The 12,314-nt window shown below is 37.0% G+C and overlaps 2 protein-coding genes across 2 annotated transcripts; one reads left to right on the top strand and one right to left on the bottom strand.

Annotated features, from left to right (window-relative positions):
* The first annotated feature begins 1,217 nt into the window (after positions 1–1,217).
* Positions 1,218–1,655, top strand: LOC114523235. Its single transcript, XM_028544101.1, has one exon. It carries the CDS (start codon positions 1,218–1,220, stop codon positions 1,653–1,655), a length of 438 nt encoding a protein of 145 aa, XP_028399902.1.
* A 78-nt stretch (positions 1,656–1,733) lies between these two features.
* Positions 1,734–6,288, bottom strand: LOC114523234 (integrator complex subunit 12-like). Its single transcript, XM_028544100.1, has 7 exons — positions 6,157–6,288; positions 5,599–5,872; positions 5,069–5,261; positions 4,863–4,929; positions 4,421–4,513; positions 3,361–3,471; positions 1,734–2,921 (listed from the first exon to the last, which is right to left on the bottom strand). The coding sequence occupies exons 1-7, from the start codon at positions 6,286–6,288 to the stop codon at positions 2,712–2,714; spliced, it is 1,080 nt and encodes a 359-aa protein (XP_028399901.1). The 3' UTR covers positions 1,734–2,711.
* Positions 6,289–12,314: the final 6,026 nt, after the last annotated feature.

The following is a 12,314-nucleotide window of genomic DNA, read 5'->3' as shown; positions in this document are numbered from 1 at the left end:
TTACTGAATTTCTTTGCCACATTGGCAAATTACAATTGTTGACAAGCGATTGATGAACTTTTTGTTTGCGTCACTCATATGAAAACGCGCGTGCTGCATGAGCCCACCATACTTTTATCCAGCATGCAGTTCCCAAGGCAACAACGCGTAAGAGGAAATTAAAAATCGAAGATAGTTCTTGCAAACTAGAATACGCTTGAAAAACCTTACGGAATGAAGGAGATTGAAGATTGTATTTCTAAACAGAATCGCTCGGAAAGTGTCCCATTGCCCGCTTACAAGTAAGCGTCTTTATTACTTTATGCTTGTGAGTAAAACGTTTTGTGGTGGGACAATTCATATGAACTACAGTCTGTGAATGACAAAAATCGGGGAAGAACACGAGACAGAATCTTTAAAAAAATATTGCAAAACTTGTAGCAAACTTAACAGTAGCAATTCTCTGATTTAAATTGTATTAGGAAAAATATTCTTGCAGTTTATTAACATGTCGGAGACTGTAGGCGAATAAATATTTGCTTGAGGATTTGCCATGTGTATTTTTAATAATTGCACAGTCTATCAAGACAGTGGGTTTGTCACAAAGTTGTTTTTCAAACAGATTGAATATCATGATGTATTGATGTTATTTTTATTTTGATGATAAGGAGACACATTCACGCTGCCCGCCAAATTGACGTATTTCTTTAGTCAAACCATAACCGCGGGCAGCCTAGAAATGTTTTCGTTCTCGTGGCGCTCGCGCGAGTCTACTAGGTCCATTATTATGTCATAATACGACTATGGTCAAACGAAATGCTAAGAAAACGTAAGCAGAACGTAAGAAATGTTTGTAGTAGATGCCTTAGACGTAGAATTGCATTGCAAGTTGCAAGGAAAGTTGCATAGTCATAGTGTAACACCGCCTGTATGCAGGCACAAAGTTGATCGTTTAGTATTTCTACTTAAAACTAAAAAAAAATTAAAGATACAGGCTTGAACTCCACTTCGTGGGTTATTACTCCAGTTTTTTTGGAGTACTCTGATCTGTGGCCATTGCACGCCGTTGATTTTGTTGTTTCACGTGTTTACGCATGAATTTCTTCCGATTTAGACCTCAAATACTGAAATACCACGACTATTCGATCGGGCGATCCACGCCCCTGTGGACGGTAAGCGACGCGGCAAAAAACGCTCTGCGCAAATCGAGGTTGATGGAACTCTCGAAACCACGCCCAATGCACCCGGAATATCAGCCTCCGAAGCCCGCGATCCCTGTGATCACGAAAGCAGCCAAAGAGGCCTCGCCCTCAGAGCGCCTGGACGAACTGGCAAAAGCCTCAAAACGAATAATCAATATGGAAAACGAATGGAGAGTGAAAATGTCCGCATTGAATTACAAGCCCAGTGAAAGGATACTGGAGTTATCTCGCCCGCGGCCCTTCGCGAATGGTTACCTCCCTTGCAAGACTTCTGACGAAACATGGCGCGTATCGCCGAATGCCCGAAAGGCATCGACGTCGGATCGTGTCGACGAGCTGAGCAAGCCTCAAGTACGGACTGTGGGTACCAATCTCCCGCGAACGGACGCGTTTGTCGTCTCCGACGCGGCAAAAAAAGCAAAAGCGAGCGATCGTATTGTCGAACTATCGCAGCCCGTAGTTCGAGGCCATTAGCAAGCTACGGTCATCTCTTCCAATCGTGGAATGCTAGTGATAACTATTTCATGTCTTTAAGTAATGTGTAGTAAAATAATAAAAACAGTAGTATATTTCTATTTTTTAACCCAAAACTATATCCAAAAACCGATTCGAAAAATTTTCGTAGAGAATAATAGGCAAAATTAGTGAAGTAATCTTCACTTTGGTTCAAATACAAAGATACGAAGAGTCATATTTCCACCATTGCCGTTCACGGTAACCAAACTAACTATTAGCTTGTAACGCGAAGTTTGACGCGTCCAGCAAAGGACCTTTCTCCAACTAAATATTTTCATTTCTAAGCAAAAGTACTGACGTTATCAGAATTTATAACCACTGAACTTTGTTTAGACTGGAACGATAACTGACGATTATTTGGCCGCCATCTTTGAAATAAATTTAAAGCTAAATTCAGGACCAGGGCCAGTCTCTCTCATTATTGTCGCAACAAATCGTCAACCGTGAAAACAACAACAATAGGAATGGACTGGCACTGGTCCTTCAATTTGGCTTCAAATAAGTTTCAAAGATGGCGGCCAAGTTATTGTTCCAGTTCACTAGTATTAACCAATATTCTAAGATTGTACTCCAAATTTTCCACAACTGCACAACACATGACCAAATTATGGTATTGCACTTAGACGTTCCATTAACTAAGTTTACTTGGAGAACTTTTGGTCGGTTGATCCGCCAAAATATTTTGTATTTGAGGCCCCGAGTTCTGGCTGATATTCACTCTATCGTAAATTTCAAACCTTCACTCGTGCTGTTCAACCCGAGACCATATTAGGGTATGGCTTATACAATGAACAATAACATTCTACCAGCTAACATGAAGTTTACCCATGGCAAACTTTTGAGGGTTTACCCGGCCGAACATCTTTCAAACACCGAGTACTGACCGATAATAATCTGTAGTGAGTTCACTTCAGCTGCATTCGTTCAGCAAATATTTCACGCGTCGCTCAGTTACGAGCTCACATCGGGGTGTCGTATACGTTTCACTTCGATATTATACCAGCTAACTTCACCTTATCTCTTGGTAAATTTTTGTTGGTTTTTCGCGGCCGCTTTCTTCTTCACCTGTTGCAATCGTTTCATTGAATTCCTCGCCATTTCGCGTGGGTTGGCATGACTGGGTGATTTTATTACCCCGCTGCCGCTGACCGCAGTGCTCGTCGCGAGATTAGGGATTATGAACGATTGATTCACCGACGGGCTGCTCGGCGAAAATAGCGGAGGCTGGGGACGAAATACGAAGAAACAGTTTTAAATGCCGTTGGAAAAAACAGAGCAGAAAATCGGCCTATGGTGGGGAGGGCAGTCCGAATGAAATGTTTATTGAGGTGTTTTATTTTATCCGAAAAATCTTGGCTTTTATGAATATTGCATGGCCAATATTGCACCAAGTGTGGGAACAGGGGGGGGGATTGCGGCAGAAACTTTGTGCCCTTTCCTTTATACGGTAAAAACGGCTGTAAAGACTGTCCTGTTGTATTTCAGTACAGGCTGATTTGGTATTTTATATGTTTCAAGAACTCTGCATTCAAGTAGCTATATCGTTATTAACATCTGCCTGGCACGGGAAATGCAGTTTCATCGCTATTTCAATGCAAATTCACTCTTGCGACCGATTTTCTAATTTATATCCCGAAACGAAATAGTCTATTGCATTTCATACCTTGTTTTGTTCGACTCTCAGTGGTGCTTTGAACGACTGTGTTTGGGGTTTATTAGACAGGATTCCAGGCGATGGGATTGGCTTTAATTTTGGCACAGCAGTCGCTGTACTCTAGAAATTAAACATATCTTGAAGTTAAACTATGTATAACTGTATTTTTAGCTGCTATGTTACTTCTGTTACGCAAAAAAGTTTACCAACAGCCAACAGTAAATAACAAAACGAAAATTCAAACATTCCATTTCCGTTGTTTTCAATGAAATTTTATGTTTATTTACAATTTTCGCGAGAGAAATGGAAAAATCCAAGAAATTCGGGTGGCGTATCACTCGTTAGCCAATCAAATCGCCGTACTATCTACTACATCCGGGACACGACGACATAACTAAAAATGGCGGGAAAACTGATGTTTGCAATTTGCAAATTGCAAGATGGCTTCGCTACGGCTGCGATTGATTTTTGACGTTATGTTTAACGAAATGAACAACTGTGGGGACGAGAAACGAAGCGAAAACGCCACAAAAAGTTGTTTGCGATGCTTAAGTCTCAAATGGATTTCGTTACAATAAACGAAGGTAAGAATTTAAAGACTTTCAACGATATTATTTGTTGTGTTTTTTTTTGTTTTATCTAAAGTTTTTTGCATGTTCTCGTTTTATCTAACACAGTAGGCTGCTAGGCAGTCGGGAAATGTTGGGAAAGTCGAGTTTGCTTTTGGCAATGGTTGATATAAAGGTATACTATAGGCGGTAATGCCATTGCAGAGCTCTTTGGCATATTTGGTGATTTTGATCGACTTTTCCGGATGCGTTCTTTTTAGAAATATTGGAAAGGTTTTTTTTAAAATTCAAGATTCATATGACTATGACTATGTGCAGATTTAAAACTTCCATCACGTACACAACCCTGAGCTGTGTGTACATTTTCCCTGTATTTACATCATATATGAAAAAGTACTGTCAATTCCATAAGAGATATCACAAAGAGATCAGACATACCACATGAACACATAGTTTTTCAGATGTAAAGCATACTGCACTCTTAGAAAATTTATACTTACGGCCTGTTTCATTTGCTTGGAACAGTTTCGGCAATACCAAACATGTCTAAGGTCATCAATACTTTGATCTGTGATGCGTGGCTTGTGACAGTTCTGTCAAGAGAAACATAAAAATATATAAACAGTCTGCTTACCACCGGGATCAACCAAGTAACACAAAACCCCAATAATGGTGGAACAGACCAACATGTCTAGCCCTAAAGATATATTCTAGAGACAAAACATGCCGAGTTTTTTTTGCAAAAACTCCTGTTTTCAGTTAGCAGTAAATGAATTGTTGAGGATACCCAAAATTTTATCAGGATTCCCTCTGCATGGCTTTCTATTGTTGTGGACTAAATATGGCACATCAAATGAGAATCAAATGTGTATCTGTATATTTATGTAGTTTGTTGCCCACCACATAACATAGTCAAAGTCGTTTGGTGTTGCTGTAGTTTACCTGATGGTAGAGCTCATGGCATTCATGACACTCTACTAACTGATTCCCAGGTATTCCACTTTTTCCACTACAAAAAAAAAATTAAATGTTATATGGGTAAGTTTCATAGGTATTAAAGTGCGATTACCCAAATCATTGTTGTCTAAATCAACCTATTCTTAGCATTCTTTACTTACTGCTAGATGATATTTGTCTCTAGATTTTACCTTGAACAAATAATACATTTAGAAACAGACAAGTCAGGTGACATTTCATGGTCTGGTGAACTCTCATGAGATTCAACATCCAAATCATCAAGCAATGATTTTCCAGTGCTGATTTCCAACTTTGGTCTTTTTCTTTTAACCAACAGATTGCTTGAGTTTGACTCTTCCAAAGTCTCTTCAACATAACTCAAACCTATATAGAAAGCAATCTTTCCTCATCAAACCATAAAAGTGTTTATCATGTTGTTTACTTTTGCCCAAAAAAATTTTCAATCAATTACCCCACTTGCATGAATGACTCTGCTTAAAAAGTAGCTACTCTAAAGCCATTTACTATAAATTTTTAAATTTTGCATTTGGAATGAATTGTCAATATATAATTGCACTGTCAGCTCCTCCTAATCTTCCTTTTTATAATTCATCCCAATCTCAATTTGATGACTTTATATGTTGGAAGGCTTCCAACAAATCTTCAGCTGCAAATCTAATCTTCTGTGCTACCAGGAAAATACTAGTAAATCATTACCAACCTAACTCTTCAACTGTTTCCATAATGTCATCGTCGGGATGATCATTAGTACCGGCACCAAAAGACAATGACTCGACTTCTACAGTTTCTGTGACATCTTCAGTTTTGACCTTTCCCAAAATTTGTAATGAGGTTTCCGGAACTTCCTCAATGGTGGCCGGACCACTGGAATCACTGGATATTGTTATTGGGTCTGCCTTTAAGGGAGGTGGTTTCGAAAGTGGCTTCTTGATTGTTTCGACTTGAACTGGTTCTTTGACTTCATCTTTCTTTTTCTAAAATACAAATACAGGGAATTGCCTAAAAACTGGCTGGTAAAATTTAAAATGGCAACTTGAGACAATCAATTTATATAGAATTTATAATTAGTCAGAAAATAAAGACTGTAATATCAGACAATAAACTACATCTTTGCTGAGGCATTAGGCTAGCAGACCCCCGCCTGAATGGAAATTCCCGTTCACGAAGATCCCGGGAAACGGTCAAAATTCATATCACATCGCCAGGCACTTTGATTCAAATGTTCTGAATTTAGTAAGTTCTGACTGCCGAGTGTTACCTCTGGAACATAATCAGGTTTCTTTCCTAAAACCTCATCTCTCAAAGCACATAACTGTTCTAAAGCTCTAGGATTTTTCGAGTGTAAAAGATTCAAAGCGCGGACTAAAATTGGGTCAATTTCAGACGCCATATTGGATGTACTACCACTTCACCACAGTTTAATGATATACAGTTATGGAACTCGCGGCGGAACCCTTTGATGTTGCTGTCCCCCTGCCTACGCCATTCCACGCGCCACGCAAATTGCTCTGGCAAGTGTATTTTGACTCTAAAGTAAGGGAAAAAGGTGTTCGAAAGACGAAAAATGTTAATATTTTAAAGCTGGCTCTATCGATCTCCATTTTTGCGCCTAAATTTTAAAAACAAACGGTAAGTGATTCTTTTTTTGTAAAAAATATATGCGTTAGGTTAAAGAGATACAAGCGCGATTGATTTTCTTTATCACGCTGAATGCATGCCACATGGTCGCCGATAAAATTAAGCAGTTATTTTTTCCATCAAATAAATTATATAAGTTGAACCATCCAGAAAACATATGAGCTGATTTAAAAACAAGCATGATTGATGTGTTATTTCTACAAATGAAAAATGCACGAAAATACTTCTTTAGTCATAAATTTATTTAGCCATAAAACTGGCAATGTAATAAAGTAATACTCATGAATATATGAGCATGCAAGTCAAATTTGTAATCCAATCGAAAATCCAATGGCCTCTCTATCGAAAAGATGGAAAGCTATCTTCCAATAAGAATTATATACATGCTGAAGTTATAAATGCTGAACTTTAAAATATTTTCTGTTTTTCTTCTTTGATGAACTTAGCTCCCTGTTGCCAAACTTCAAAGCTAGTGCAGCCTCATTTCACATACAACTGAACTAAATATATTTCAGGGAAGTTTGGGCACTGTCCGTGTTTGGATAGCTCGGGCATTTGAGAACAGATATATCTTGCAATCTTTGGTCTTTCAATACAACTGTTAAATTCGTTGACAAATACTTTCTCCATTGATGAGACATACCTGACAAATGCATCTTGTGGAATTGTCAACCCTTGAGATGATGTTAAGCCCTCATATGTCTTGAAGTAGCAGAGCAGTTGACTGCAGTCATCAAATCTCTTCGTTTTGAAGCTCGATTCACATGTTGAACAACTATGTTTATTAAGGCATTTCTTTAGCAAATACCCAGAAACATATGTAACTGCATTTTTACAAATCAAGTTTTGTTCTATTTCATCTGTTTTATAGTCAGTGTTGATGGATTCAAATTCAGTGTATTTCTCTGGACTAGTCTGGTCATTGCTGGTTGTGGCTGGTTGTGGTATGTTAGCTGGCTTCTCAGGATGTTTTCCAATTAGATATTCACCAAGGTCATCGGCACAGTTGCCAGTTACTAGTGGTGTGAGGTAATTATCCACAAAAAGCTTTCGAAAGGCTCTGATAAATTGGAATGGAGTTGGATTGTCAGAGTTTCCTCCTTGCTGCCTGATTAACCCAAAAAAGTTTTCAAGGGCATCTTGATTAAGCCGTCTTGTAAGGAGGAATTCAAATGAATAATCTGTACTGAGATGTTGCCATAATAGACATAGAGCATTTAAAGTCATTGTGAGACCTTTCAAGCATCTCAAACTGTTTGTGACATCTTCTTGACTTTCTTTATCTATAACCTTGATTGATGCAACAAATTTTAGCATATCAGCAATAAATTTGTGGTGAGGTGAATCTTTTGAGACTGGTTTCTTGTACATCTTTGGACTATTAAGTGTGGAACTGTTTAAACAGTCAAAAATGTTATCAAAATTTGATACTAACTCAGCAGTGCCCACAGCAGATTGGGGAAGAGCACCAAATGAAATGTACATGTTTATTGTTGAGGCCACTGTATGACTCAGGACTTGAGTTGCAAGCTTGACTTTCATTTTCTGAAAACCATTTGGATGGAGATGTTTCTCTGTCAGTTTGGGACAGCATCGAATTGTCTGTTCTTTGTCACGCTCATATATACCTTGGATATGATCCCAATTTGCAATCTTTTCTCCAAAATGAAAGTTGTATTTCATTAGATTATTTCGTACAGCCTTTATTATGTGTGGTGGGTCGAAGAGGTAAAAGATTTTCTTGCCGTTGTGAACAAACCATGGCTTCTCTGGTGTGATACTCATTTCTCGTAATAACTTTTGAAAGTTGGAACCCAAGTCGGAGATGATTGTTTCAACATGTAGACCCAGTGATGTTAAGTCGTCAATGATCTTCAGTAAGATGGATTTGATTTTTCCACTTGGACATGCTTCATTTACGAGAACATAGCCAATGGGTTGTTTCCAATTTTCTTTGATGCCTCTTGCCATGAAAACAAGGGCTGCTGTGGCAACCTTGCTTGATCTATCACCTTCACCAAAATCTTCTAGGCCCGTCACTTCATCTTTAGATTGGTCATACTGGAGGTTAGCTTTTAGGGAAATTTCATCCATTGTTAAGCTGCATATTTTGTCAGTCTCATTCATCGATTTCACTTTTTTACCAATCATCTCTTTAGCAATTTCAGGCAATCCTGAACAAGTTGGAAAGCTAGATACCCATTTCGTAAGACTGCTCCGGGAAGGTAAATTGAAAAATTTGGCAACCATTCTATAGGCTTTCCCACTAAGATGGAAAAGAGAAAGGGCGAAAGACTTCATCTCTTTTGAGTACCTCTGTCCTTTGTTCTTTTTCTTTTCAAGGTCGATTTGGAGGGCAATAAATTTCACCATTCTATCTGGTAGCACGGTTTTCAGTGCATCAAGTGCTGTTTCTCTATCTGTCTTTGATTTTTTCTTCTTCATATTCATTGCCTGCCGAAGTCTTTGTAGCTGTTTTTTCTGTCTTGATATTGTTAATTTGCACTGCCTTAATTTATTATTTAGCTTTCTTTGCTCTTGTGTGTGATGAGTACCTGTTAATAATGTTTAATTAACAAAGGTCATTTATTAACACTCTATTTTATTTCTGTATGTGTTATGCCATAGGGTTAACCCCTTATGAGAATATTGAGCTATATTTATGAGTCATGGAAAACTAACTTTTCCTGTTCTAATTTTTTATAGATATGTAATGATGGAATAATATTTCGATTTAGACCTTTGGCTCTGGTATCATCATGATTTTCTTGGTCAGCAGCATGGTTGAAAAAACCTATTTAAGTAGATTGGAAATAGGCAGTATTATAAGTATGAAAGTCAAGTAATGTAGTAAAAGGACTTTAAATGACATAGTATCTCAGTTTGGCATCAGTTGTGTTTAGTATGTCTTTACCTCTAGTTTCCATCTCAGGTGGTGTGACTTGTTCATTGTGATTAGTAAAGGTTGTTGCTGGAACTGGTGTATTGTTCAAGTCTAAACATGTCAATATTGTTGAAAATGAAGTTAAAATTATTCTAATATATTTGAGAACTCGAATTACATTGAAACTATAGTTGCAATGATATGAACCTAGATATGGTATAGACTATATGCTCCTACCTTCTTGTGCAGAACTTTGTTTGTACGTTTTTCTTCTCTTTTCTAAATTAAGTTTCATTGAAAAATAATTAGGTTTATGCGTTATATACATATTACTTATAAGTTTAATGTTTATTCAAATATACTACTTACTAGTGGCAACCGTCGCCTCGTCCCTTTGTAATAGTATCCGTTTTACACCAATTCTTGCAGGTGGATTTGGTATGTTAAACAATGTTGGAACGGCTGTATTTTTTAGAGTTTTTTTGGAGGACGTGGCGAACATTTCCTTTTCGAAATGCGCGCTGCAGACTCTTATGTTTCGATACAAATATTCGGCGTCTTTTTTTATCAAGTCATTTCGTCTGCAATTAATTGCCCATTTTTTCGACCTAATTTGCAAAAATTTACATTATTATATCAGTTTTTTCCATCCCGAAAACCCTTTGCGAAAAACAATTTATCACTTCGCGATTTATTTGGTTGTCTCACCTTGCTCGGTCCTTTGGAAAGCGGAAAAAAGCGACATCCGGATTTTTTATTTTGTTGTTGTTACATTGCAATGCCGAGCACCAAGTCGTCCCACTTTTTCGCTTTTTGGTATATTTCGTGCTAGTTTCCATGATATCGGCAAAAGCAATTATGTTTTACATTTGTACAGATCCAATTTTTTTGCAAAAAGTAGTTCTCCGTGTCTCTTTGTATTAAATTTAGTGAAATTTTGTCGAAAGGTCCGACCGCCAGAAAAAAGGTACGGAAAAGACACTGTTTTTGTACACGCAATGCCCAATACGACATAATTTTAATACTATGACACAAAATATGACACAGAGACTATGAGATTATACACATTTATGTAATATTTAATATCTATGTAAGATGTCGGTTTGTACTCATATTTTTCTGCGATTACAGCTAGAATTTGGCATGGGTATATTTAAGTAATTGAGAGATTTTTTAAAATAATATTTGGGGAAACTAAGAGAATTATTATTGAGGTATAGATCATCAGATATTTCTTACAAATTTATCATGACTACGATTCTAGCTTTAATCACTGAAGCTTTGACAGTGTATAAAAGCACCTTGATGTGTGAAGGCCTAAAATTGCTACATTGCACAATTTGGAAATAAACCATTTTGTATTAGATTGAATAAATTTCATGAATACAATTATTTACGTAATATTTTATATAACCGTATTCTTAATCAATTACATCTTGAGGCAAATCAGGCTTTGATCAGTGAAACATATAAATTAGGCTTTGACCCATGGAAGATTAACATGGGCTAAAGTGTATGTTTACTTCACTTCCCTTCTTTAAATAAAGTTTTATTGTTATTTTTAAACATGCCAGTATAAGCATTTTGTGCTCTGAAACTAACATGACATCAGCTGAATGTGTCCAACCTTCTCTTTTACAATTCAATATTAATGTTGTAAAATGTGCATTACATGGATAGACTCAAGAACAAAGCTTTTTGTTGAGATTTAGACTAATTAAGCCTAAGTAATTTGAGCTGTCAAGGCATAAAAAGGGTAATACCGGTAGAAAAGCTTATCCATATATATGAATAACATAAATTTCTTATTCTAATATGCATGCTGTATAATAGAACCATTGTCTGCCAAATTAAGGATCAACCTGTCTCAGTGAGCTAATAAAAATACATATAAGGCTGGATTAGAATTATCAATGAACTACGTATATGTTGTAAAAATTCTTTTAGCCACCTAACTCGCTATCTAGAACAGTAGAACTTATAATCTGGATTAGAAATATCAATAAATATCAATATTTCAGTTTTATATTAGCCATCTATTAAAACTCGCTATCTCAGTAGAACAGTAGAACTCCGGCAATATGTCCAATCTGCCCAAGAGACAAGAGTTCTTCTCAACTCTGGAATATTTACCATCTACAAAGAAAATATTTTTTCTTCACTGCATATTGGCAAAAAATAGACCTACATTTATTACATGAAATACCAAACCTTCAATTTTTACCTGGCAGTTCTTCTGGCAAGCTTCGTGTGAAAATCGCACTCCTCGTAGTTGTATATTTCCCGTTTTTTTCCGTTTTAATTCGTATTATCGCAGTGATTTTTAATCCAAAAGGAGCAATGTCGGATGGATAAATAAAATTTGTCAAAAAAACGAAGAGCAAAAGATCCATGGCTTTAAAATTGCATTTTTTCTGCTAAAAAATCGAATTTTCCTTATTAAAAAGTGCAAAAACACTTGCCAGAGCCTAGCGCGTGCGCATTAAAAACAGGGGGACAAGATTTGCCGCGAGTTCCACCTCTGTGTAGTACTCTGTGACTTCACACACTGAGCTATATAACATACCAGTTAACCAATTATTGGAGAATTTCTGAGAACTTCCTCGTTGGTTATCAAGCCAGTCGATATATGGAACTACGTCCAGGTGCCTCTTACTGGTTTATTCTCGTTTATTTTGGTCTTGTGCAGTTTCCACAAGCAATAGATGCCACAATCTACGGAAATATCCACACAAAATTCCGGATAAATAGTTATTATTCATTCTTATAAAAGCTCAGTCTTTTGCTGCAAAATCGATGGTGGAAACCCCGATTCTGAACACGAATTGTCACCCATGAACTACAGTATTCTGTAGTATCCTTATAATCTGAAAGACATCGAAAAGTACTGAGGA

The sequence above is a fragment of the Dendronephthya gigantea genome, unplaced genomic scaffold (assembly GCF_004324835.1).
Source record: "Dendronephthya gigantea isolate DGI-Jeju-01 unplaced genomic scaffold, DenGig_1.0 000026F, whole genome shotgun sequence".
Classification (NCBI taxonomy): domain Eukaryota; kingdom Metazoa; phylum Cnidaria; class Anthozoa; order Malacalcyonacea; family Nephtheidae; genus Dendronephthya; species Dendronephthya gigantea.
Note: the sequence above shows the minus strand (reverse complement) of the source record. Positions and strands in the feature narration are given on the sequence as shown.

Coding starts and splice junctions, on each gene's coding strand:
- LOC114523234 (XM_028544100.1), bottom strand. CDS start 6,288: ATGGCGTCTGAAATTGACCCAATTTTAGTCCGCGCTTTGAATCTTTTA. Junction 5,262..5,598: donor GGAAACAGTTGAAGAGTTAG/GTTGGTAATGAT, acceptor CTTTCTATATAG/GTTTGAGTTATGTTGAAGAG. Junction 4,930..5,068: donor AAATGTATTATTTGTTCAAG/GTAAAATCTAGA, acceptor TTTTTTTTGTAG/TGGAAAAAGTGGAATACCTG.
- LOC114523235 (XM_028544101.1), top strand. CDS start 1,218: ATGCACCCGGAATATCAGCCTCCGAAGCCCGCGATCCCTGTGATCACG.